Genomic DNA, 23,065 nt, shown 5'->3' with positions numbered 1-23,065 from the left:
ACAAAGCCATTAAATATAAATATTTCAATTGCTTCCTAGATAATATTTGACTGCATTATTAATTCATAATACTTACCATAATATTTTTATAAATGCGTTTTCCTTATGAGTAAATTTCCTGCATTCCTATTGGCTCGCTTTATCAAGCGGAACATTGAATAAACAGTCAGTGATACTACATCATGTAGATTTCGATCACGTTCCATTTCACGTGAAACGAGAGTGAAATATACAACATTGTTGTAGCTTTCAATGATGACTCAGAAATAGGCATGGTTTAGATTTTTGTTATTAATCAGACGAATGATTCAACAATCATTTTTAATGTTAATGTTGTTTTAGTGTGTAATCAACATAACTTTACTGAATAAAAATAACCAGCAACAATGTAAAGTTTTCGTATTCTTTATTTATAAACTAATTACATATTTGGAAACTCGAATTTTATTAAATATACTTGAATAAAATTTCTTCGAGTATGATTTTTTTTGTATTTGTAATCAGATATGACGAAATATTTTTATATTTACAAGCAATACAATAATATTCTTTAGGAACTGTCATCTTAAAGAATATAATTACACATTCTTAAAGATAACATTTCCATTTCCATATTCAAAAATTCCTATATAAAAGGGATTTTCAATAATTAAGTACTATCACAGTGGCCACATTTCATAGTTTTATTTTCTTTATTAAAAACTTTTGAATAGTTCGTCTATTTCTTGATTAACAGCTATGAATTCTATGTAGTCTCATGAAGAATATAAAATTCTTCTTGAGACTACATACAGTTATGTGTTTAAATACTTAATATATATATATAGAAATATTAAATTCCGAAATAAATACTGAATTTATTTTTTATATTTATGAAACTATACAACATGCAGATAACATCTGGGATTAACGTACGGATCGCTTTATCTGTACTGTCTATAAATTAGTCTAGTTTATATGATAATAACAGGATTGGGATTGTTGTACTACACACTGAACTCTATTCTATTATTTAATATTAATAAGTGATGGATACGGTAACTAAATATTAATGAGATCCACAAGGTTTGCACCTTTTTTTTTAACCCTTCACTTTTGTGATATAATTAATTTCCTGTACGGGATTACGGTATACTGACAACAGGAAATGAAACAGCTACAATACCTTATTGTCAACAACGAATCATATCGATAAGTTACAACAATACTCATCACATAGTGCGATATGCTTACGTCACAATTTCCACCTCTACTAGATAGTATTAATGTATGACCTCACTGCTTTGTGTTATTTCAATTCGTACCAAGGTTTAGCTGGTCGTTATTTTCAGACTAGGTCATAAAGTAGAGCCAATAAACTAAGTTGAAAAGGAAGAACAGACTCGGAAATACAATACGACACAACTGATCAATACGTTTGGCTTGTATCTTTGTGTTGACGTGAGTCTTCGGAGCTGGAGGCGAAGCATTGACGAGTTCTCCTTTTTCCGTGTCAACGGAAGGCTGTTAAATAAAAAAAAATGTCGTATAAGTTTATATTACTAGAAAATTCAGAAATGAACACACACATCGATAAACAAGAACTCTCGTATATATGACGTAGACAAAAGCGCACGTTTCATATCCATAACTTAATAAGGTGACTCCAAGGCCATTTGAAATCAACTTACGAACTAGAGACGCTAACATCAATCACCTTATTACACTTCCTTCTGATAGCGAACATATCTGGAAGGTTTATGAAGATGTGATAAAAAAAAAAAAGTCTACGCAGGTTGTATCTTACATGCTTTGCATTATAATTTTTAGAGACGATTACTTGTGACAGCATTCAAATTTTTTTTCGATCGATTTTATCAGAGATATATTTAATTAAATAAATTAGACATTACAGACACATTCGTTCAATACATGTAGAATATACATCAGAATAATTTACAAGATAATCTAAGATATAAAACATGAAAATAAAATGGTTAGCGACATCCCTTCATGCTTTTCCCTCTTGTATACCTATCACGTACTGTGATTTCACAATATATTCATGAAAGTAAGAATAAAGTACGTGTACAATACAGTAATTAGACCGGACATTAAGAAATGGAGAGGATCAACAGTAGTTGGACAAAGTTAAATTAGATATAAGCTGAGTAATGTTGATATTGTTGTAGTAGGATGGTATTTATTATCAATGTAATCGGTGGGTTTGAAAGATTTTTCTATTTACGACTGTAGCAAGTAAGGTTATGAAGCACGCGTGTTATATTTATAAATGGCGTGTGTTCTTTGGTCGATTGGCCTGTTTTGTGGGAATAAAATTTTCACCTCCATACGGGATTCGAACCCATTCAAGACAAATATAGGATGATGATGAGAATTCAAATTTCATTTCCCGTATCTTTCTAAAAATTTTAGAAAGATACGGGAAATGAAAATATAAGGGATGAAGATGGAAATTCACGGGATGGTGAGTGAAATTTAAAAAAAGATGTTAAGATATAGGAGATGAAGGAAAGATGAAATTGAAGGCAGAGGATAAAGATTATAATGAGAAAATTAAATCGTTTACAATATACGGTCAATTTTCTTCCGAAACGTAAGGATCGATTAGAAATGGTGGTTTCACATTAACGTATGCAGGTAAGGGAGGTTAGAATAATACTTATTCTTTTGTTGACCTTCTTCACCGCAGTTTGTGCGATCATTTACGAAAGAAAACAAAGGAGTTGTTCGCATTCAACTGCAGAGTATGGTAAAGCGGCGAACGTTATTTTAATTTCACGCTAATAAAAGCGATTAGTCGACTGAATTCACTTAAATGGAAAACCCAAATGACGCTTTAAGCTTGCGCGGTTAATTGAATAAGGTCCAATTAATAATTTCAGGTGAAATTAATTAATCTACACGTTAGTAATGATTAAGTAACGGATGAATATACGTTTCTGAGGGGGGGGGAGCAACATGTGGGTAAATCCTGCATGCAGATGTTGGTTCACAGGTGTTCGCCTTACGCATTTCTAACCCGAGAAAACTTTGCTTACTTCATACTAGAAGCGGAATTTTTCTACACATGCGTCGTACAAAAATACGTTCGCGAAAGTACACACACAAGAGAACCTTTTAAACTACTTCGGGATGAGATTAGCAAAACAATTTGATTAATGTAAGCATTTGAAACTCAAACTGTAAGAATTTCCTACTATTCGTCATTTTTTTCTTCCATCTTGGTTGTCTCGAATCACGTTACCATGACAACGGAAACGTGGAAATATTTTTATTGTTGACTTCAACAATGCCACTTAGTTGTGACGTTAAAGTACTTTCCTATCCTATTTTTTTTTCTTTTCTCTCCAAACTAGAACCCCATAATTACGCATATATTTCAATCCTCTCGTTGATGGTAGAATATTAATAATGAATATTCATAGGTGCATCCGGTGGCAACAGTTTTCTTGTGGGGAAAACCCGACAATTTAATTACCATTATGAAGTCTAGCAAGTCTGCCAACTACCGTCTTCTGGTCATAACATTAGAGAAGTCTTTTTTTTTTTTTTTAATGAGTTTGTATACTGCTATAGAGTTTACTGTAACTAGTACGCTTTTACACTGATAATACTTCTGTGCGTATACTGTATAGTTGAATAGAGTTTAAAATATGATTTTTTAAAAAACATTTACGTGTCTGGTAGATATATATTGAAGTGTAAATATATAAACAGTATATATATTCAAGTGTAAATATATAAACAGTATATATATTCAAGTGTAATAATAGAAAGAACGAAAGAATCTCCAAGACAAGCATTTATACGATATTTGTCTAGCACTCCTCTTTCCAGACTTACAATAAATAAATTAACAATATTACGGACGACTATTCTTGTTCACACGTCCACAATAGCATAGTCAGTAACAACAATACATAAACAAGTGTATTGTTCGTGAATTGTTAGTAACAACAAAAGACAAACCGGGCAAAATACAGCCCAACAGTCTAGAATTGGTGTAATTCCATTTGCGATATTCTCTTTTAGATTTTTTTTTTTATTACCAATTTACGGATCTTTATTTGACACAGGAATAATAAGTTTCTAAACTGACAGTGAAATTAGGATTGTTAAAAAAAAGTTATCATAAGGACTTGATATGATATCAACTAATAGAATCCGAATAATTTTATAATTAAAACATTTAATTGCCACTCTGAAGTCTAAAACACTATCTTTCATACGTCACAGACGATAATAGAACACAATGTGTGTTCTATTTTAAAAAAAATCCTTTCACACGTTAACAATAATATATTTTCACACTCCATACCTTACATTAAATGAGTGTGTGTATACATTGGTATAACAAATGGCCTTCGACTATCGATTCTGATTACAAAGAGAGTGGCCTACTTAACAGGCGACAAAACTATCTATCAATATAATTGACATTTACTCACTGTGCTAATCATATTCTTTGTAGTTCAGTTCACCCGTAGGAACTTTAATTTCCGTTCTTGAATAATAAAAACAGGAGTAGCCAGTAGGCGATTTGCAATTGTAATTTCTCAAGCGCGCTTTACTAACAAATCTCAAGTTTGTGCGAGTATTTTTGGCAGAATGCCAATATCAAGTGCTGGGTAATGAGATCCTCAATGACCACATTTAGATCTCTCTCTCTCTCTCTCTCTTTTAATTTTAGTATGACGAAGTATTCTGAAGTAATTCTAAGGTAGTGAGCATCCCTTGGGACTCATCATTATTCTCTATCCAGGAACAATCCATTCCTATAACACAAATTTGCATCTCCCCTATCAGTTCTACCGTGTTGATCTTAGAAATTTCGTTAGTTTTAATATTTGAAATTATTTGTTGGGATATTTCAGAGCCCGATGATTTTGTTGTTCAAATACAACACAACCATTATGAAAAGCAAGCGATGATCTGGAGAATGTCGTAGAAATATTGATTTTCACTTAGTCTCACTAATTCGCATTCTTTAAAAGATCTATTTTTTTTTCATTTAATTTGGTTGTTTGCTGGTATAATTTCTATCCATCATAATAGAGAGAATCACGCATAGTTTTATCAGCAGTGAAGTGAATCAGAACTAAGAGGACAATTGAGTTACGTATTTTATCCAGTCCTACACCTGATTATATTCTAATGGCAAAATACATATTAAATTTATTTTTAATCCTGATATAGTTCTTTTAGTACACTCTATAGTGCATTATACTTACCGATTTAAGTGAAGGGCCCGTTTTAGCTGACGGATCTTCTGCCGTTTTCTTTCTCCACAGATAGTTGACCAAAGTGAATTCTAGCAGTGCAGCAAAGATAAACGTGGTGCAAGCTCCCATCCACACATCGATGGCTTTGACGTAAGATACTGGCGGTAGGTTGCTTTGTATCCCTGCTCCTTTCGATGAGATGGTCAATAAAGTGGTAACTCCGAGGGTTATTCTTGCGGGGATAGCATTCACATCGAGCCAGAAGGAAACCCAGGAGATGACTACAATGAGAATCGTCGGAAGATAGGATTGAACTAGATGGTAACCCACAGAACGACGTAGATAGATCTCTACCGTCAAACAACTATATTCGCCTAAATAATTAAAATCAACGAAGAGGTTAAAAGACTTCTTATCTTTTATCGGTAAGGAATGAAATTTCGAGATCTTCTACTTTTATTTTGAAATAATAAAATAATTTGAAACAAGTTAATTCTTTTGATGAATTCCGACAGGAGTGACTTTTTAAATTAATAATTTTTGATAATATATAAGAAACTTTAATAAATTATTGTGTATATATTATAATTTACTCTAAAAACTATTAAAACTATCAAAATTTTAATTTATCTTTAGGATATAAGATATTATTTTTATACACGTTTTTATTTTTAATATGAAAATGATATTAAATTTAATAGTTATTTTAATTATTATATAAAACCTGAGGAGAAAATCAATCGACCGTGAGATGCGGTGATTGATTTTCAATCCAATACCCTTGGAGGGTAATGGATAGCAATGCTGTAGCCAATGAAGTTCTAACTGAGGCTCGGCTATTGCTGTTACCCTCCTGCCATGATCAGAGCTTTAATTAATAGCTCAATAACACCTTATCCCTACACTGTCCTCTACAGATAACGGGGAATATGAAAAGCATTCTTGCTTCGCCCCTTTAAGCCAGTCCTTATAAGGACTATAAATTATTATATATATATATTGATATTGAGGAGGAGGTTGTAATCGATTATTCTGTAAATTTCTTTCACATGATGCGCAGTAGACCAAAATCGATCTTCTTCACATGATGAGCAGTAGATTAGAATCGTTCTTCTGCGCACAATGCACAGTAGACCAAAATCGGTGTTCTGTACAGGTGAGGCTTATGAATCGACCGTGAGATGCGGTGATTAGTTCGCTCTCTTAAGGTTTTTGCCTTAAGGGATCAAGTTGAGTCTCCGGGGAAAGTGTTTTCCGGCACGGCCCGGTGAGGGGCTTTGTCGGTGAATGCTTCTCTTCGGAATATGAGCGGTTCGCTCGGAGGTGGGGAAGCCCGTCACTGAGTGGAACCAACGCTGAGATGGACGGTCTTTCTAGTCCTAATAATAGGACTGGCTTAACAATATATATTATTAAGGACTAATAATATATATTGATGCAAAGAGCTTCTTAGCGTTTTGGTTAAGATCAAAGTGTAGTATCTGTTCGAGGCCCAGTCCCCTGCAAGAGCAATCGTTTATATTTATCGTTACTTTTTTATAGTTTTACTGGTTCTTGTTTCCCTTTTTGTTTTTTTTTTCTCGACTGGTGTCAGTCTTCCGCCTCTAGTAGGAGATTTCTGCTGACGGGGAAGCGCTTGGCGTTTTGAATGCCCATCCATTTTGGACTTTGCGTTACATTTTAGTTGTTGCGTGTTGCTGGTTCTTTTTCTTTTTTTAGTTCTAATCATGGCATCGTTTCAGCCCAGATTCAAAACCCTTGGGTTTTGAAATTGACTCAAAGGTGGAAAAACGTTCTGTCACGAAGGCTCTAATAGCCTGTGTAGGATCGGAATGTATATATGGTTTTACTCCTTATCAGGGAGGTAGATACTAAGTGGTGGTGAAGGACATAGAAACTCGAAATAAACTACTTGAAGATTTCGAATGCGGAGGTGAAAAATTTTATCCCGTCATGATAGGGAGTATCATGAGAAATTTAAAGATCGACAGATCCCCGCTAGAATACATCGAAAACGGCAACGAAGTTATTCGTCATGTGTTTTCAAAGCGGGGTGACGTAAGATTGGAAGTCTGGAGAAGTGATAATGTCCATGGAGATGAAATCACCTGTCCCCAACTTTGTTTTCATGGGTTCCGCTAGGGTAATGATTAATTACTCTGGAGTTAGAAGGCAATGTTTTAGATGCGGATCATTCGGACATCTGGGTGCAGACTGCTCAAAAAATAAATGCAGAAACTGCCTGGTAGCAGGGCATGCCCTTGAACAGTGTCAGTCATCCTGAATAAAATGGGGAAACAAGGATCACAAAGTAGACACCTGCCCACACAGAACCCATGCGGGAAGGATGGGAGGAGCTATCAAACCAGCTTTAACCATACTAGTAGACAGGGTCCGAAACCACAGAGCAAGAAGATTTCCCACTCCTTCAACCCACACCCCCACCTTTCGCCGTCAAGAAAACTTCACTAGGGAAAACAAAGAAGAAGCTCCTATCAGTGAGACTGCAGAAACAACCGGAGAAGACGGAACAGAGGAAGAAATGGAAATCAGTAGCGCTGAAACAAAACGCCCAAAGACCTAGAAGGAGGAGATACCAAAAAAAACCAAAAACGGTCAACATAATCCCCATCAGAACTACCCGAGGACAATAGGATCCCTACCAAGCGCAGCATAAAAGGTGAAGCAATAATAATAAGATCCTTTACAGGACCCCCAGAGACCTTAGAGAAACTCCTGTCGGCAATAGACAAACTAGGGGAACTGGTATTCCAGTTTTCTAGTGGGGGCGATCTGATTTCAGCAACATAGTTTTCAAATGGGGGGGGGGGACTCAACTACAGCCACTCCAGAACAGCTAAAGGCTTATGCTGCGCTTGGTAGGGATCCTATTGTCCTCGGGTAGTTCTGATGGGGATTATGTTGACAAGCTCTTTATACTCCAAAGGCCGATGATGAGAGATATGAACTCCCAAAATATCATTTAGTGAATCATATTTGGCAAACAAATTACTCTTGTATGCTGACATCTTTTAATTACAAAAACCGCCAGAAAAAGCACGTGATCAGTCGTAAGAAATTTATAAACAGAAGGGATTGTTATGAAGTTTGCCTTTCACTCACCTATATGGAATTTTTCCCTGCAAAGTGATGTGTCGATATTTTCGATCTCAAATTGGGGAAGTTTCAGGTTTTCGTATAGCATTACAGGATTTCCATCGATCCATTTCAAGTGCAATTCATCGATGGTTTTCGAAACTAGAGAAAATAAATAAACAAAATTTCCTTCTTGGTAATTACCATAAACATCAATATTGCAGCTCTTAGAACAAACCATCTATTCTAATATAGGAATATTTAATAAGAGAATATTGTATAGGTTTTAGGTTATAGTGGATTGTTATTATACACCTATTCGTTTTTACTATGAAAATGATATTAAATATGTATATCTAGGATATAGGATCGACCGGCGAAAATCGACCGTGAGATGCGGTGATTAAAACCCTAGGAGGGTAATGGATGGCAGTGCTGTAGCCAATGAAGTTCTGATTCAGGCTCGGCTATTACTGTTATTACTGTTACCCTCCTGCCATGATCAGAGCTTTAATAGCTCAATAACACCTTATCCCTATACTGTCCTGTACAGATAACGGGGAAGATGAAAAGCATTCTTGCTTCGCCCCTTTAAGCCAGTCCTTATAAGGATCTACATATCTAGAAATGTGGGTTAGAAGATCACCCAGTCCTTTTTTGACTTCCAGGGTAGCGGATGGCAATGCTGTAGCCAATGAAGTTTTAACTGAGGCTCGGCTATTGCCATTACCTAGCCGTGACTACAGCTTTTAGCTCAATAACACCCCATCCACACAGATTTTCTTCATTCACATGACGGGATAAAGGGTTGCGGACTCAGTCCATCGCCCAGTTCTTTTTAGAACATACATATCTTAGGCGACTAAAATGGGTATCCAGGGTGGGGGATGGATGGCAATGCTGTCGCCAATGAAGTTCTAATTGAGGATCGGCCATTGCTGTTACCCTCCTGCCATGATCAGAGTTTTATATAGGTCAATAACACCCTATTCTTACACTGTCCTCTATAGATAACGGGAAATATGAAAAGCATTCTTGCTTCGCCCCTTTAAGCCAGTCCTTATAAGAACATGTCTTGTTTGAATAGGCTACTTAAGACGATCGACTTACGAACTGATATTTCTGCGTTATAGTTTTACTGACGTAATCAGCGTAGTTGCCTACTGGAAGTGATTTTGTAATTAATATAAATAGAAGAATATGTCCGAACTTAGAAAATTGTTTAAACATAGAAAACTTTTTGCTATCACGAATTTGTACTAAAATGTAATTTAAAAAAAAAAAATCTTATTTCCGCTGAAAGTAGCAATGGATGAAAGATAAAGGAATTATTTATCGCTCTATTTAAACAATTACGAATCGGGTTAGACAGATGTAATTTATCTTCAAATATATTACACGTCTATCAGGTCAGGGATGTCTCTAACACAAAAGCACACACGTATTAGACCGTGTTTTCACACACTGATGGTTTTTAATGATGATTTTTCTTTCTGTACTTCAATTAGAGAAAAATAAAATCCAGTCTGCTAATGAATGATTGTGAAATGAGCACTTTCTTGAATATTAATTGGGAGTTCCTTCTGACAGCAGTTAAAATTAAATTACCACGAACATCATTAATTATTTCGCTTACTTCGACTTGGTCTAAGAGTTTCAAAGCTTAATAGATAAAGTGATATCTTATCTGCAAAGGTTAATCACTCAAGCAGAAAAAAAAAGAGAAAAAAAACGATGTTGAAAGATTCGCAGACTTCTAATATATATAGATGACGCAGTCTTTTTGTTGGTTTTTTTTATTAATATTTAAAAAGGCTATAAGTAACGAACTGATTTCAAGGCAGAGGGCGCTCAGTGCAACAGAATAAAAACTACAAAAATATCGTCTTCAAAAACAATAAAATGTTGACAATTTCTTATATTTAAATTCCTACTATGGAAATCCCATGTTATAAATCATTTATGAGTTTTTGAACACCGCACAATACCTACACAGTAATATAACTTAAACAAATTCACCATCTGCATTTTCTTATTTGCCTAGCAACACTGAATGACGTAATGTGAAATAAACCAATAGCATGCTTGTGCAGATTTTTAAACCTTACTTCCATATTTTAAAACAAATTACGTTGCGTAACTAGTTTTTTTACATTTATTTGGTTCTTATCCTAAAATAAATATATAAATTACAATAAGATTCATTATAAAGTAAAATATATATTTTGATAATTAGTATAAAAGTGCAAACTTCCCTTTTATTTCAGAGTTTAATTAGATTATGTCGACAACCCTTTTTTAAATTTGTATATAAATTATAATAATGACATTAATGCTATTTTTGTTTTGTTTTCATGAAAGTTGAGTCTGGTTACCTGACCATCATATTGACGATCTTTCTGAATTAACATTAAATAAATATAAATATAAATATATATAACCTCTATGATTTTCAATTAGTGTACCATTTAATTTAATATATGGCTTTAAAAGGAAATAACACGAGAACTTAATATGAATAAGTAAGTTAACCGAAATATATTTTATAACTGTCTAAAACGTCAGATGGTACATTTAGGCAATTTTAAATAGAAAAAATAATAATATCTGAAGATTACAAAACCAGTTAGTGTTAGATCTTTTTTTTTTTTTTTTTTTTTTTAACAGTATTATTTGATCCTTAGATTGTTAAGCAAGATATAAGCTCAAATAACATGAAAAACCAAATTTTTAAAGGCATTTTAAATATTGAAATAGGGTCTGTAAACCCAGTATTCTTTTTTATTCACGCTTATTGTATAATAACACGAAATTGTAAGTTAATCATTCGAAAAAAGTACTCAATCATTTCTATTATTTGCCATGTTCCACAATTAATGAAACCAGCTTTTATCGCGTAAATATTCTCTTCGGTAAGCATTACACAACACAGAAAATGCACATCGTAAACTATCTCTAGCTGCTATTGTGTGAATTACTGGTCTCACCAGTAAATTACGCATTGATCACTACAAAGTCAATATCTCTTGTCCATCCAATACGACCTTAAAAAATATTTTATTGGGAATCAATTTAGTTCGGATCATTAACAACAGCTTTCCACTCTGTTTAAAGTCGGCAAGCACATACTAAGCTACTACAGATACATTGCGTCTGATACATGAGCCCAGAATTGCTTTTGCGCATGCGTATTTGAGATTGAAATGAAGCGTGCAGTTATTAGTATGATAGGCAGTGCATTTTAACGGTAATCAGAACCAATGAGGTTCTGATCACAAAACCATGTGATTTTTTTGTGATCCTAATAAATTAATGTATCTTTCAATAAAAAATTAAATAAAACATTTTTTTTAATAATTTTTTTTTCACTGAATAGTTTTTGTTATGAACCAAAGGGAGTTTAGGATTTGCTTTGTCCAGTGAATTATTGTGAATGCATTAGTTTAACGATTTTTTCAAGCCAGTTAAGGCTCCAATAAACAGGATATAAACAGAGGGAGCAGCGAAATCTATCGTGCACCTAAAGACAATCATAAAATCTATGTCAATGGCAGGATTTGAAACAACAATAGCCTGTTGGTTGGAGAACCAGTACGCTATCCACTTCTTTTTTTTTTTTTTAATTTTCGATGTAAAAACAATCCAAACAATTTTTAAAAAATGTTTCATCGAACTGCGTGCACATTAAGAAGTGGGAGTTCAACTGCTGCCGGCACACAAGCATTCAATCACGTGATACTAATGGAAATCCTAACCGATGTCAAACTTAACCAGTGGTTCGCCATCGCAGCTTAAAGTAATTGCTCTATCAACTGGATACTACCAATGGTTGTTATGGCAACCATGGAGGGGTTGTTGCTATAGTGAATTTAATTACGTCTAAATAAACGGTAAACTTACACGATGCCAATTCTATTGTGCACACTTGAGAGTCCATTGGATATCGATAAAGATCCATCATACAGGAAAATCTCAGCTTCAACCTGGATTCATAAAAACAATTTTGTGTTAGAGAAAGAGGATTTGTCCATAACCACATACAATTTGCATGTATAAAGCATTGATCGAGATATTCTTACCTGAGCATGTATAGAATGTCTCCCGATGGATTAATCCTAACTAGGACATTTGGAACAGTGACGTATTGGAAATCGGCACGTTTAGCATTAGCAAAAAATACGTCAGGTTTCCAAATCCTTTGAACTAACATAGGATCGTTGAGGTCAAGAGGTCTGGACAAGGTTGATTTCTTTAACCGCTCGTCGTGCCAGCTCTGACGGAGGTATAAGTCTACCTCATAATCCTTTAAGAAAAAAGTATCACGAATAAATGGAAATCAAAAAAATGCAAGAAACGTGCAAAGAGTTCAAATATAAAAACGTTTGGCGTAACCATAGCAACCGTTTCATCACTCTTTGACGAAGGTTAGCATTTGGAAATGAACACAACTCAAAAATCTATTCACTTACCATAGTGGTAGGGTTGATAGAACCAATACTGCGTATGTAGATCTCGCAAGATACTACTGTGGGTACCCCTACAGGCAAAAGAAAAAAAAACGTATATTCAGAATATGTTTAAAAGAAAAACTGTTTTAAAAATATTTAATTTGTTATAAGTCATTACCCATTTTAACAATACATAGTCTAATAGTTTTCTAAGGCCTCTGTGATAACGTGGTATTATTTATCCAATACACGAGGTAGAACAGTATTCTATGGATGGCAAACTAATGCAGTGAATAATTTATTTGAGATTTACTGTGTGCATGCGTGCGTACGCTCTACTAATACGAGTTACCCAGGTGTGTTTTAGAACATCGTATTTATGCGAGTTCCTTTTTGCAATGTCCGTAAGGTTTTAAAATTATTAAACCAAAAATAGTGGGATATATCGTAATTAATCATGTCTGTTAATTGAGTATATCCCCCGGTTGGTTTGCCTGCTTTTTAGGTTGAAAAACCGATTTTCAGAAAATGTTATGAGAGTTCCTGGAGTACTTGGGGAGGAGGTTCATACTCAGGTTTTTCTGACGTAAATTGCCCCTCATGCTTATAACTGTTCTACGGGGATGTAAAAATCATATGGAATACAATATGCACTCCTTGTGATCTTTATATGAATGTCTACGAGTTTAACAACAAGCGAATTGTAGGAGTTTGAACTCCGAGCCACACAAAAGATTTAGGTTTTTCTTTCGAAAGTGAATTTAATAATATTACTAAAGGATATTTTATTCGCAAATGCCTCTTTTATTTCATAATAGTTTTAGAGATTTGCATTTCAAGTTTTGTACATTTAACAAACAACAGTTTTTTATAAAATTGCACAACCATTTCTTGAGATCCATCAAAGCGAATAAATCTTTCCATAAAAAATCTTAAAATGGAATTTTAAGAAAGCATTTGGGTCTGACTGAAGCCCTCCCACCCCACCTTCTCTCTAAAAGCTTCTTCCGCATGTCCGTTTTGTATTTTCTTTTTCATTGCATTATTTTTTTTAACTTTTAAATGGATCCGCAGAAGAATGCAGTCTGTACAAATGCATTCTTCCCCTTTCAGAAATTTAAATTGCAGAAAATATCCATTTATTCATCCCTCGGGGACTATTCTTCATATTTTGCGGTATACGCAGCTGTAATTCTTAGGTGAATAATATTTAACGAAGGTAAACTATATTATGCCGAGAACATTGATCTCAATTATCTTCTAAGAATTCATTTATTTCTTCTGAAGAATAATGTGCCCGGTGTTATTGTTGTACGAAATAAAATCTTACATGCATATTTGTATAAACTGGAGATCACATAGGAGTATGACATGAAACATGCGAAAAATATTGATTTTAGTTGTTGTTTTTTTATGTCTGAAGCGTTTGCTTTGATTGTACATTGTTGTCTTATGGATGTACGCTGTCTTTCTCTCATAATTATTTTACAGGCTTCTTTGTTCGGTACATTTCCAGGCTAATACAATTCTATATTTAATCCCTCATTTTCCCGTAATCAGTATACAAGATGCTATGATACCACTATATACGTTTACACCAATACTACATTTTTTATCAACAAATGTCTTTCAAATTAGTCTTATATTTCGCGTTTTCAGTATTTTCAGATCTTATATTTGGCTTCTAAGGCACTTCTGTGTCAATCCACCTAGATTTCGGTCTTCTTTGGGATCCGTTTTGTAATCTTTTATTTTCTATACGTTTTTAAAGATTCTTTAAAAAAGTTTTAAGAAAGTCTTTAAAAGGCATCTATTAAAATAAATATTTCAAAATATCAAATATACCTTTTATTTTATATTAAAATTTGATTAATTTCAGAAATATTTTGTGACATTTTTTCATCTGAAAAAAAAAAAAAAAAACGGATGGAATGGAATTCATGAAATAGCTTTCACATCCTTAGGAGAAATAAGTCTATAAACTGAAATGATGAAATCTCTACAGTATTATAACAAAAAAGAGATGATTTTTACATTAAATCTGGTCTTCTCTAATTAAACACGACACGCACGTAATTACCAGTAGTGTACTACAGTCCACGGACCAACAAACAACGTCATAGCAAATGCGTGCATTGTGTTTGTTATTCATATTCAAATATTTCTTTTACGTATATTAACTGTTACCTGTTTTATTTTGTTTTTTAGTTTATTCGCCGAATTCTCCTGATGATGTGAAACTTTTTTGCGAAACTATCTGAGTAGTGAATCAATTATTTCTATTCCATCTGTTTCTTTCGGATAGATTACCGGCAAAAAAAAAAAACATTTCTAATATGTCCACACTCTACAGAAGCCTACGCAAAGACGTAATTAATTTCTTTCATAAAAATACTGTAAGAAATTAAAAATATTAACTATTGTGTGTTGTATTAAAAAAGCTACGCAGGCGCCCTAGACCCATTGTTAGCATACAACAATGGAAGATGTCAAGCCAGTTGTTATTCGACTGTTACAGTATACTGACGTATCAGTTTCAATTTTATAAACATTTTCTACAATACAACTTTTAGTAAAAAGAGTTTAAACTAGATAGTTTAAAGAACGATGAATTGCAGGAACATTCATGGGATTTTATGTATGTCTATGCCACACACAAAGGATATGTTTGTTTTCCAGATAACAATAGAGGAGACTGGAAATCAACTACTAGAAATTGTGCAGCTGCTTTAGCTTCACATTCTCAGGTAGTTTAACAGTAGAGATCGACAGAATTGTTGATTTTTAGTTCATATTAGAGTGATTGGAATACAGTGTTGTCAAAGAGTATTCCAAACCCGATCTCTGTCCTATTGAACACATTGGAATCATTTTAGAGCCGAACAAATAAAGATCTTGGAATTCAACATTTATTTAATGTTTAAAATCTCTAGAGTGAACTAATTTGTTAAATATAAAAGTAAAAATTCAACTTTCAAAACTTCATTTATTATAAAATGTAACTTGATCCTAATGGGGATGATTATAGCTCGAGAACGTTTTACAGAATTAAGAAACAACCTCAGATGAACATAATACTTGAAGATGAGACAGTATACCATACGCCAGGAGGTTACTGAACTTTGATTTCATGGAACGTGTGGAGAACTTTTTGTGTTTAAATAGATATATATCACGGATGTGTTCAAATACTTAGTTTGGTAAGGGAGATTGTTCGAAGGCTAATTGGATTTAAAATAAAAGACCGTGTTTACAGATTAACGTTAGAAAAATTAAATTTCAAGGAAGAAGATTCAAGTAGTTAATCCAGTCTGTGATTAGTGTTGTCACATAACAAAGGGTTGTTGAAAGGGAGAGTTATAGTCCAATGGAGAGAGCTCCTAACAAGTAAATGGAATGAATTATTTCTTCGATTCAAGTCAGTGGATACTAATTAGGTGGAATTACTGCAGATTTTTATAAATGACTGTGGGGAAAAAAGCACCTTCTAACACCGGTATTAACATGAATTGTAATTAAATTTTACAGGGAGTTTAATTCCAATAAAAAAGATAATTCTAAACTAATAAATAGGACTTTTTGCAATTAACTCATATAATACTTTATATGCCCCCCCCCCATATCGATACCTGCACTTTCCATAAAACCCTATAAGGACCATCACTTTCAATAATTCCACTTATAAGTTAAATGCGAATCCAATCAAGCGTGTGTATTAGTATTAATTCAATTATTATTACCTGTGTTGTTGGTAAGTAAATACAAGGAGGCTCACACTTTCCTGATAAGTAATTTCCTAATTTCCCTTTAACTTAATACAGCCTAACTATTAATATTGGTAATCCATTTTGTAGCTTTCCTTTGATAGAGAATTAATATAAAAGCCTTGGGCTACTTTCTGTTCATCCTTACCCTTTCTACTTTCTCCTTAACACATTCTTCGTTGCAAAGTGGTTTGTTTGACTTAGAAGGGTTGTTGCTAACATTTAATGCTATCAGGAACGTAGATTAAAACCGAAGTCCATTCCTTTCAGTGTCGAAAAGTATTTCGTTCTAGCGGATCATCGCAGTAACTCAATCATTTTGAAAATTTATCACAAACGTTGTAGTTACCAATATGGTGCTCCTAACACACATGGTCAGAAACGCAATTAGTGCTATCACAAGAAAAAAAAAACAATTTAGGATTGTCAGAGGTGGCAACATTGGTAATAACTTTGAATCTATCAGTTTTGCGTGTGACTAACTTTCATCGTCCAGAAGTCGATTGTTTTTGAAGAGTGAAATAGTGCAGTCTGCAGGTACTACTTTTTTGCATTACTTGTAAAGAAATAAAACTTCTAAAGTAAGTTTAATTTTTCGCTGTTCATCACAGCAGAAATTTTCGATATTCATCACAGCAGAAATAAATAAATAACCTATATCAAACTCATCCTTTTTTTGCAATTTTCTCAAATTATAATTACAAATATTATCCATTTTAAGTGAAAACTTTAAATGCGTTTTTAAATCACTGGCTTAGCGTAGCAAGAGATTGGATGATTATCATTGGTTGCTTTTTTTTTTTTTTTTTGGTAACGTAATTCAGTCTATATATGCGCTATAGGCGGATCAAGGATTAGATGATAATATAATGCACGGTAAAAATAAATTAATTTATTTTAGTGGTGAATTTAAATAAAAAAAATTAATTTGAATTGATTTAAAGTTTTCATGCGTCATGTGAATGATATAGAGGGCTTGATTTAGAGACTGGCCTGCAATCAGCATCTTAAATAAATAAATCAACTTTTTATCCTTCAAAGCAGCTGCGAGTGAATTCTAAGCCTCAGACTTTTCTTCACGTTGCGTAAGAGGGCTGTCGTATTTTTTCTAGTATTCGCTGAAAGTGTTGACCTCTTTTAGATAAGCAAATTTTGATCATAGGTAAAAGTTAGACTTAGGTCAGGTGAGTATGGCAGAGATATTTAAGAATGTGATCTACTTCTTTATCAGAACTTAAGTCAACCATTTCTGCGTTATAGTTACAAAAACTTTCTCCGAGGCCGAAATTTGTATTCAAAATTAATACAAGTGCCAATCAGTTGCTTCATTCAAAAAAAAAAAAAAAAAAAAAAAAAAAAACTTTTTTCCCCCTCTGCTATTATTTAATTAAACACTTGAATGCCTAGCGTTTCATATAATACATGTCATATTTTCCAGAGCATCGTATATGTTGTTGACATTCCAGACCATTTATCATCTTTAACAGCCTCTTAAGTTGGTAAAAAAAAAAGCGTTTAATACAAGGAACAAATCAGTTGGATCATCATTTATTCAATGCTTTTTTAAATATTTTTATTCGGGTATTATTTAAAATCGGATGCGGTTCTTAAAACTACCAACAGTTGTCTTTTTAAACGATCATATTCTCACGTGTGGACAGACTTATGTGTTCGTCGAACATGTTGTTTATTATTTTAACGGTATAATAGAACACAGAAACTAAGTAAATAATTAATTTATTAACTTGATGCTGATATTTCGCTGGTGTTATAACCAGCATCTTCAGAGCACAAAAACACTGTTTGTCATAATACGCGAGACTAAAACAACATGGTGTACTTAAACAAAATTGTACAGCAACACAAAGACTAGAGTCCTGATTTTGGCGCCCTCTATCTGAAAAAAAAAGCTATCATATATTACTAGAGTCCTCGAAAAGTGCTAGTTTTTTCTTAATATGACTGTCTCCCAGATCTTCGGCAAGTTAATACAGCCATATTTGTTGAGATTAGGAGTGTGTTTTGGGGCTTCTGTCGCCTCTAAGAACAATCTCTCTGATTTATACGGGTTTCTGTTAGTACTTTTGTGTTTTTCCAGTTGATCCTGTGTGCAGGGGTATCCAGAGCATGGTCTGCTAGGCCCGACTTCCCATAATGATAATTCCGGACGTATCTTTTATGTTCGCTGATGCGGATGTTCACAGTTTTTCCTGTTTGACCGTAGTAGGCTTGATTGCATGAGCAGGGTACTTGGTAGACTCCTGGATGTGAAACAGGAAGAACTGTGAACATCCGCATCAGCGAACATAAAAGATACGTCAGGAATTATCATTATGGGAAGTCGGGCCTAGCAGACCATGCTCTGGATACCCCTGCACACAGGATCAACTGGAAAAACACAAAAGTACTACACAGAAACCCGTATAAATCAGACAGATTGTTCTTAGAGGCGACAGAAGCCCTAAAACACACTCCTAATCTCAACAAATATGGCTGTATTAACTTGCCGAAGATCTGGGAGACAGTCATATTAAGAAAAAAACTAGCACTTTTCGAGGACTCTAGTAATATATGATAGCTTTTTTTTTTCAGATAGAGGGCGCCAAAATCAGGACTCTTGTCTTTGTGTTGCTGCTACAATTTTGTTTAAGTACACCATGTTGTTTTAGTCTCGCGTATTATGACAAACAGTGTTTTTGTGCTCTGAAGATGCTGGTTATAACACCAGCGAAATATCAGCATTAAGTTAATAAATTAATTATTTACTTAGTTTCTGTGTTCGATCATATTTTCAATAACATCCGCAATTCTTAATTTATAATTAGAACCATCTGTAGTTTGTCATACTTTAATTCATATATTTTACGCATATAATCCTATCCTAACCTAATTTACGCTCACGCGTAGACCTCACTTTTTACCGTGTAGGCATTCGGATACGAGAATCCCTACGGAATAGGTTGGTTACTTCTTATTCTTGGATTTATCCTATGACTGTATCCGCGTGTGTTCACGGGGCCGGTTTGACTGCTTACGGGATGAAAAACCCCAGATAAACTGTAAAAAAAAAAAAAAACCCTGCTGCCCACGCCGGTTAACTTGGCTATGGCTGAGGAAGATCCTTCAGCTGCTCACGTCGGCGATGGGAATCGAACCTAGGACACTTCTTTCCCAGGCACGTGGTTGCGAAGCGCATAACCACTCGGACGTCCCGAATGCACATAATTCAAATACGTTATTTCATAAAAATTCATTTTTTTCTGAAATATTCATAAATTTCATATAATTCATAAATGATAAAAATATGAATATCATAAAGAAATTAAATAATACATCATGTATTATACCAATATCGATACAGTAAGAGTATTAAATTGTCGCGAATAATTGTACGCTGTAATTTTTTGAATTTTTATTAATCTGTTATAGATATCATAGAAAACGTGATATAAATAAACAAAAATGTGATTAATTTCTAAACTTAAAAAAATTATTATATTTAATTGATAATTTTCCAAAGACACCTTTTTCTTATGAACATTTTAACAAGGGTAACGAGTTTTGGTTGAAGTGAGTTTACTGAGAATTCCCCGTGTGAAGTGGCCGGCATAAGAAGAGCTCCACTGCAGCCCATACATGTCTTACGAGGCGACTAAAATGGGTACCCAGGGAGGGTAATGGATGGCAATGCTGTAGCCAATGAAGTTCTAACTGAGGCTCGGCTATTGTTGTTACCCTCCTGCCATGATCAGAGCTTATAGCGCTATATTACCCCATCCATGCATTTTATTCTACAGATAACGGGGAATATGAAAAGCATTCTTGCTTCACCATCTAGCCAAAAAAAAAAAAAAAAAGAAGTTTATTGAGAATGATCAGCTCAGTATGGGGGAAAAGAATTCGTATAAGTTGAGCAGTCTGTCATATGCGGATTGCGAGATTCTTGCAGTTGACTGTGGCAAATGGTTGTCATTGATATTGTTTCGTTGAAAAAAAATTTAAAGACGGATATCCGGCATTTGCCGATTAGATCTTTTACTGATCGACAGAGAATGCAAATCTCTTCTCAAATTGCGAAAATAAAGTCTGCAGAAACTTGACATGCGTGGATGCGTCAATATTGTTGCTTCTAGCATGTTGTTGACGGCAATGGCTTCTTGATGGACTTCACTGGTAATGAATGCTGGTTCAAAGATTTCGTTCCCAAAATATGGCAACAGAGCGTGGAATAAAACCATGTCAATCCTCCAAACAAGAAGTCCCCTCAGTCGACAAGGTTCATGGAACTCGTTTAGATTTCCTTTGACAGAATGCTATAGTTGATTTTCTGCCAAAGGAGGAAACCCTCAATGCAGGTTGTGGTGATGAGACGCTGGTAAAAAATACTCAACCTCACCTTGCCCTTGTGACATGGAAGATTGTCGAAAATGACGACTGGAAATTGTTCTCCTACCCCAATTCCTAGTTTGGACTCTTCTCCCCCCAGAAAAGCTCGTGTTTGAACTCTTAAAAGATCATGCCAGCGGACAGTCCTTGCAATGTAAGAGAAAAAAAAAAAAAGAAAGAAAAAAGGTGTGGGTTGTTCTGTAGATTGTGGGGGAGTGAAATATAGTGTTATCATTTATTGCGGCTAAGAAAATATTCGAAAAGCGAGTTTTTGAACAGACCCAAAACAGCTTTGTGTGTGTGTGTGTGTGTGCGTGCGCTAATGGAATTTTAGATGTGTAGTTCACGTGGACTGTTTAAGAAATTTCATATGTAGAGCAACAGGAAAAAGTAATGTAGCTATGATTGATATGCAGGAGTTCCGAAGATTTCAATGAGATAAGACGTTTTAAAATAATAAGTTGAAGTTAATACCAGAATAAGGTTTCTTTTAAGATATTAGTCAGAAAAGAGAATTTTTCAGATGAAAAATTGAGAGTTAATATTCAATGGGAAGATCATACAGACATACTGCTCTATTGCTTCTCCACAAGTTCTGAGATCCACGTAAGAGTAGAGAGAACTAGGATCAGGAGAATGGCATGAGGTTTCTCTTTTCTTTACGTTTTAGGTCAAAAACCAGACTTTCCTAGAGAAAACCTCTCCATCGTATGAGGCTGACTAACTCGTTTTCAGATGAAAAATTGTCCATAAATAATATTGGCGCCCTTGACGGGGTTCGAACCAAGGTTTTTCCCAGCTACAGTGCATCCTTGATACCGAGATAAGGAGGCTCTGGCAGTGAGCATATGTTATTGTTGTCCATAATAGAATGATAAACGAAATATTAAAAAATGAAAATATTAAACAATATTCAAATGATTAATTCTAATAAGTTACTGCTTTAGTAATATATTCGCGAGAGTTTTCGTTGATTTTTATTTATTTACAAAACAGAAAAACATCAAACGATGCCTTTTAGCGAGTTTCAAACAGATAAAAACGATTTTGAATGTTTTCGTTTTTTTCCGGATATTTTTGTGTTCTGATTTCAATTAGCTAAAACTTAGAAATATTTATTCTTTTCAGATGACTATCGATACGCTGACATACAAAAGGTACCTGGCCTAAAATGATACGCCTCAGGTTAAAATATTATATTAGAAAACATTATCAGTATTCAGTTCTAGAAAAGTAGTATCGGTTTTTAAGTAAAAAAAATATATATATTACTACAAAGAGTACATGACTTTCTTATGGAAATAAGTAAACACATACATTAAAATTCTGGATACCAACATGGAAATTGAACATACGGTGTTTCAAACATCTAATTCCGTGTTCCATGGCTGAATTCCAGCCATTTACGAAGTGTAAACCTGAGTATTCGCAGTGATAATATTACTCAATTTAGGAGCAAAGCCTTTGAAACCACCGTAAAGTCCTGGTGGGAAAAAGCAACTAAAATAAGATGTTCCCTACATATTCTTTTATTCTGGGTTTTTAAAAAAACTAATCATTGATACTTCATGATGAAACTCATAAAAATAAAGCTAAACGAAAACGTACAAAAGCAACTTTCCGTATGTTTTACGTCATAATCTTTGCAATGGATCATAAAGATTTTATGGTTCATAAAAATATCCGGAAACTTCATCGTTGTTTTCAAAAAAAGCAAGTGATGTTTTTTTTTTTTTTTAAATACGTAAATAACAAAATGAAATTAACAGGTGAATTTATTTCACATATTCAACATTAAAACTATTAACGTCAAGAATTTTAGAAATTAATAAAAAAATTAATTTCTTTTTGTAACTTGAGTGACTTTTTGTAAGCAGATCTTGGCCCATATTGCGATAAATACATGTAATAAACGTCGATTATTTTTATTTAACAGATGCACAAAATATTAATTTCATTATTTGTCTTAATTTTGTTGTTCAGGAAATGAATGGTTGAAACAGATGTCGCTGTTCACTACACTACAGTGACACCTATTTCTACACTTCATTACATATGTTTGAAGATTTTGTATTTAAGATTTCAAGATTAAGGAGATAGAAAATGTTAATTTTAGAAGATCTTATCTCTATTTTGACTTTTAAGT

General features: G+C 33.9%; 1 protein-coding gene across 1 annotated transcript in view; it reads right to left on the bottom strand.

Annotated features, from left to right (window-relative positions):
* Positions 1-389: 389 nt before the first annotated feature.
* Positions 390-23,065, bottom strand: part of LOC150098877 (glycine receptor subunit alpha-2-like) — a 108,497-nt gene continuing 85,821 nt past the window's right edge. The window contains exons 3-8 of the mRNA XM_090405282.1: positions 12,791-12,858; positions 12,401-12,624; positions 12,222-12,304; positions 8,349-8,483; positions 5,235-5,599; positions 390-1,503 (exon numbers count right to left, since the gene is read on the bottom strand). Coding sequence (XP_090261408.1) covers positions 1,333-1,503; positions 5,235-5,599; positions 8,349-8,483; positions 12,222-12,304; positions 12,401-12,624; positions 12,791-12,858 — 1,046 coding nt within the window. The 3' untranslated portion in view covers positions 390-1,332. The remainder of the gene's footprint in view (positions 1,504-5,234; positions 5,600-8,348; positions 8,484-12,221; positions 12,305-12,400; positions 12,625-12,790; positions 12,859-23,065) is intronic.

This window comes from Typopeltis vanoorti, chromosome 15 (assembly GCF_054136105.1).
Source record: "Typopeltis vanoorti isolate ZY-2024b chromosome 15, IOZ_Tvanoo_1.0, whole genome shotgun sequence".
NCBI classification, from domain to species: Eukaryota; Metazoa; Arthropoda; class Arachnida; order Uropygi; family Thelyphonidae; genus Typopeltis; species Typopeltis vanoorti.
This window is presented reverse-complemented; position numbering and strand designations above follow the sequence as displayed.